At 53.2% G+C, this 5,541-nt stretch overlaps 1 protein-coding gene across 2 annotated transcripts in view; it reads left to right on the forward strand.

Moving 5' to 3' along the window:
• Positions 1-1,807: 1,807 nt before the first annotated feature.
• Positions 1,808-5,541, forward strand: part of Prkar1b (protein kinase cAMP-dependent type I regulatory subunit beta) — a 117,711-nt gene continuing 113,977 nt past the window's right edge. The window contains exons 1-2 of one of the 2 annotated variants that reach the window (XM_032886484.1): positions 1,808-1,928; positions 4,230-4,428. In XM_032886484.1, coding sequence (XP_032742375.1) covers positions 4,252-4,428 — 177 coding nt within the window. In that variant the 5' untranslated portion in view covers positions 1,808-1,928; positions 4,230-4,251. Of the gene's footprint in view, positions 1,929-2,120; positions 2,228-4,229; positions 4,429-5,541 lie in introns of those variants that run through there. The other variant, XM_032886483.1, reaches the window with a different exon arrangement.

A 5,541-nucleotide genomic window follows, 5' to 3' on the forward strand; every position in this document is an offset into this window, starting at 1 on the left:
TTCTAGTACGTAGTTAAAGGCATACTGGACTATCTCATTTTTTGAGATGGGATCCCTCACTGGTCTTGCTAAAATTCCACAAGTAGGCTAAGGTGTTGGCCAGGGAACCCTAGGCACCCACCTAGGTTCTATCCCCAGCACCACAGGAAGGGGACGTGAGTCAGCCTTGGGAAGAAAGCCTCCAGAAGTTGAGCTTCCTGAAGTAGGTTACTAGAGATGCCGGGACAGAGCCAAGGATGGCAGGAGCTGCCTTCCCAGTGGGGCACAGCAGTAGCAGCAGCAGACATTGCTGTAAGGCCCAGAGACCCGGTCCCTGTTGGTTCCATAATGCCTGATGTCCAGCCCTTGACCAAGGGGTTTTTGTGACAGGAAGGTCATAGTCCAAGGGGCTTGCCTCTCAGGCAGTGCACCCCAGGAGAGGTCTGTTGTGTGGGCGCCTTGTGATCAGAAGACTGTTCTAGAAGTTTACTGGAGAGGGTCACCCCACTTCTCCCAAGGAACGGCACACAGGGTAGTCTCTACAGGGAACCTCAGAAAACAGAGAGCTCCCTTAGGGGGGTCCCCAAGAGAGAAAACCCAGTCCTTATTGAGGCACGTGATATAAGCCTTTAAGCCTAGCACTGCAAGGTAGAGGAGTGAAGAGCAGGAGTTTAAGGTCACCTTTAGTGATTTTTGAGATTAGCCTGGGTTAGTAGGGAAAAAAAAAAAAAGGCAGAAAAAGGGGAGCAGTTTCTGGAGCATTCAACCCCACAGCCTGAGTACCAGGGTTAAAAATGGCCTGCAGGAGCCAGGAGTTGGGGCTGGAGAGGCAGGTGGGTCTTGGAGAGGGCAGGCGATCCCCATCCCAGTGCTGGTCTGTAGCGATTCCAAGCAGTTCAAGCTCGTGAGATACTTACGGGAGGTAAGATTTCATTTTGCTAAGATGGGACTTGGATTCTTGAAAAAAAGACCTTTTCCCACTAGGTGTGCCCAGGATAAATGTGTGCCCATTGGGTGGACAGAGCTGGGGAGGCAGGCTGGAGGGCAAGCCTGGGGAAGTGGGAGCTGCGTCTTCCTTTTACTTTATTATTTTTGTTTATCTTCTTATCACATATACTCTTGTTTTATTGTTAATTTCATTTTAGATTTGATTTTATTCGAGATAGAATCTCATGTAGCCCAGGCTGGCCTCAAACTTGCTATTGTAGGCAAGAATGCCTTTGAGCCGATCCCCCTCTCTCTACATCCCAAGTGCTGGGGGGAGTCACAGATGTGTGCCACCATGTTGGTGCACTGCTAGGGATGGGACCCTGAGCTCATGCATGCTGGACGAGCAGGATAACAACTGAGCCCCATTCCAAGGTGGCAAGTCCTTATTACAGCATTCAAAGGAAGAGCTGTGGGTCACAGCCAGGTCTGCCTGCCTGCTGAGAGCACAGGCCAGCTTGGTGGCCATGTGAGGCATGCGTGTCAGGACTGGGTGGCCTGCGCAGAGTAATGGGGTACCCCTGAAGGATAGGGAATGTGGACAGGTGAGTGGGGGAACAAGTGTGGGGAGCAGGTGAGTGTAGGTAGATGAGAGGAGCAGGTGAATGGAAGAAACAGATTGGGGAATAGGGCGGGCAAACAGGTGAGTGGGGGCACAGGTGAGTGGGGGGATAATGGTAGACTGGAGATTATAGACAGGCCAGGAAGATTGAAGATGTCTTCTCCAGTACCTTCCAGCCTCGTTCTCCCTTCAGCAGCTTAGATCACTGGGAGAAGATGGACTCTGTCCCCACAGGAGCAGATGGCGCAGGACAGGATGCGTGGTGGCTAATTTTTGCTACAGGCCTCAGCTTTAGAGTGGGCAGGCACTGAATGAGACTTCCCCCTCTCCAGGGTGACAGCTCAGACAGAGCTGTGCCCTGAGCAGAGCATCTGGGCCCTGGAGGAGCAGCACCAGCCAGGTCTGGCGAGCTTAGGGGGAAAGGCTTGGGTGGCAGGAGGTCAGGCAGCAGCACTGGGCCTGCGCGGGGGGGCTCCGGTGTGTCTCTGGCATTCAGAGACAGCTGTGGGGCGGTCTTTGGGGAGGACAGCGGTGGGTGGGCGACCCGCGCGGGCGTGGTGCGCGGGGCCTGGCGGCCGGCGGCGCGCAGCGGGGGCGGGCGGAGGGCGGCGCCGCTGCAGTGCGGGGACCCGCTCGCCATCCCCGCGTCCCCGCGTCCTCGCGCAGCTGCCTCCGGCCTCGGGCACCGCGCATCTACAGGTACGCAGGCTGGGGTGGGGTCTGTCTGGAGACCCGGCCCTATCTGGAGCTGGGTCTCGGCGGGAATTGGGGGACACGAGGGATTTGGGGAGGGGCGCAATCGGCCCCGTGGGGCTACCAGGGGTTTGTGTGTGTGTGTGTGTGGGGGGTTGGGGGGACTGTTAGCGTATGAGGTGGAAACCAGATCCTTGTAACAGCTCCCAGGAGAGGGTTGGCTGTTCCCTGTACCCAGCAGGGTCTGGGGGCGCCCTGCACCCACCACCATCTGGGGGCGTCCCCAACTGTTTCTCTGGTCGGCCCAAGGGCTTGGGGACCGGGTCACTGTGTGTGTGTGTGTATGTGTGTGTGTGTGTGTGTGTGTGTGTGTGTGTGTGTGTGTGTGTGTGTGTTATCCCTATCCTTCAGGTGTACCTCCTTCTCGTCCGCCATGGGGTCCCTTCAAACCCCAAGGCCTCTAGGCTGGATGACTCCAATCCGTGTGGGGCGGGGCGGTGACCTGGACGCTGTGACTCAACACTGCGCAGGTCACATACTAGAGCCTTCTAGAGCCTTCGGGCCTCTGTTACTGTTTTCCAAGCCCCCCACCCCCACCCCTCGGCTCTCTTCCATTGTTTTCCTTATCCCCTTTCCTTTCCTCATGAAACAAGCTACCCCAATCCTTTGACAGCAAACCCCCCTCCCGCCCCACCCACCCGCGCTGGGGCCTTAGATCGTGACAACATCTACATTTCCTCAGCGCCCTTAAAAGGGGGGAGGGGGTGGATGAAAAAATGAAGCCTTTCGACATCATGGTTTGCATAGTGGGGGCGCCAAACACCCAACTTATTCCACCTGAAATTTCTCAGAAATGGAGAGAGAACCGTATACAAATCATACTTGATCTTTTCCATCCCTGAAAGAATCTGTTCAGAGGTAGGGAAGGCGTTTGAGCCTTTGAGTTATGAACCAGCTCATCAGAGAAGAACCTTTAACAAATGTGACTTCTGGCGTCAGTGGTGGTTCTGACTTCCTTCACTGGAGTTAATCATTAGCAATAAAGCTTACATGCTGAGCAGGCCCTCCTCCACTGATGTACAACCCTCTGGTTTTCTTTTAAAAATTAAATGTTTTGTGTGTGAGTGCGCACGCATATGGGCACACGTGTGTGTGTGTGTGTGTGCGCGCGCGCACGCGCGACGCACACATGCGCGCATGCCTGTAGAACGCCAGTGATTGGTGTATTCCTTGACCACTTTCCACCTTGTATATCGAGGCAGGGTTTCTCCCTGAACTCATCCCTCACTGATTCAGATAGTCTAGCTAGCTAGCTCGCCCCAGGGAGTTTGGCTTCACTTCCCATACACTGGGATTGTAGGCCACCATGCCCACCCAGCGTTTATGTGGGTGCTCTGGATCTGACCTTCTGTCCTCATGCTTGGGCCTTAGATATTTTACCTACTGAACCATCCTGTCAGCATCTCCCCTGCCCTCTCTCTTTTTAAAGACAAAGTCTACGTAGACCAGGCTAGCCTCCAACTTGTTATGTAGCAAAGGCTGGCTTTAAACTCCTCATCTTCATGTCTCTCGGTCCTGAGTAGTGCTGGGGTTATAGGTATGCATCATTGTAGAGTTTATCGGGGCTGGGGATGAAATACTAGGCTAGTATTTTCCCAACTAAGCCACATTCTCCAAACCCATTCCAGGCTTCTTTTACTTTTTTTTTTTTTTCGGGGCTGGGGCCCGAACCCAGGGCCTTTCGGTTTCTAGGCAAGCTCTCTACCACTGAGCTAAATCCCCAACCCCTCTTTTTTCTTTTTACTTTGAGACGGGTTCTCTAAACTCTATAGGCTGGTCCTGTTCAGGCAAACCTTGAACTCACAATCCTCTTGCCTTTGTCTTCTGAGTAGGTGGTGTGATAGGCCTGCACCACTAGGTCCAGCCCACATGCACCTTATGAAGCACAACAGCAGAACAGTTTGGCTTCCCCAGTACCTCCTAAAGCTGATTGTTTCTTTCATAACAGGACTGTAGAAGACATTCTGAACATGGCCTCCCCATCATGCTTCCACTCAGAGGACGAGGACTCTCTGAAAGGATGCGAGATGTACGTGCAGAAACATGGTATCCAGCAGGTGCTCAAAGAATGCATCGTGCACCTCTGTGTTGCCAAGCCAGACCGGCCACTGCGATTCCTCCGAGAGCACTTTGAGAAGTTGGAGAAGGTCAGTGCCTCCAGGATTCTTTGTAGGCGTCCTGGCAAAGCTGCTTTGAGTCCCTCCTTGGAATTCCAAGACAGGGAATCTAGTGATGTCCCTAGATCTCAGCTCTGTCATGATGTGGGAAGCGAAACTGATGCTCCATGGTAGAGCCCCTGCCTAGAATCCCTCAGTGAGGGGCTGGTAGTGTGGCTCAGTGGTAGAGCCCCTGCCTAGAATCCCCCAGTGAGGGGCTGGGGGCATGGCTCAGTGGTAGAGCACTTGTCCCCTCTACCCCCCATATAAAGTCCTGGGCTCCATCCCCAGTGACACAGTTGACTTGAGCCTGGCTTTTCTTTGTTTGGCCTTGGTTTCATCTTTGGGCCCCAGAATCTTTCTCTCTATTTCTTTGAGGTTCACACTCTTCAGAACTCTCACAGACTGGTTCAGGGATTATGAGTCTAGCCTGGTTAGTGGCCATGGGGGTCTCTGGCAGTTTTCACATCATTCAGATGGGGATGAGGTCTGGTTGTATGTATGTCTTGAGAAGGTCTCACATTGTAATCTAGCTTGGCCTTATACTGGCAGCAATCCTCCTGCCTCATTTTCTTCAGTGCCGAGATCACAGGCCTGGACCACTTTGCCTAGCTGAGGTCTAGTGATAGAAAGCATTTGGAGGCCTAGTGGCCAGCCATCCTAGCCTAGCTGGATTGTCAAGCCCCCCCAGATCTCAGGGAGAGGAGTGAGGTGCTCGGCAGGTTAGAACATGTACTGGTTGCTCTTTCACAGGACCCCCAGGGTTAGAACTATATGCAACTCCAGGCACACACATGTCACCTGTGCACATGCATGAACACACATGCATACACATAGACACACACACACAGAGACACACAGACACACACATACACACACAGAGACACACACAGAGACACACACACACAGACACACACACAGAGACACACACACAGACACACACACAGAGACACACACACACAGAGACATACACATAGAGAGACACACACAGACACACACACATACAAACACTCACACACATGAAAATACACTCACACAGATACACAGACAGACACACACACAGAGATACACAGACACACACACAGACACAGACACATGCACAGA

Source organism: Rattus rattus, chromosome 16 (genome assembly GCF_011064425.1).
Source record: "Rattus rattus isolate New Zealand chromosome 16, Rrattus_CSIRO_v1, whole genome shotgun sequence".
NCBI lineage: Eukaryota > Metazoa > Chordata > Mammalia > Rodentia > Muridae > Rattus > Rattus rattus.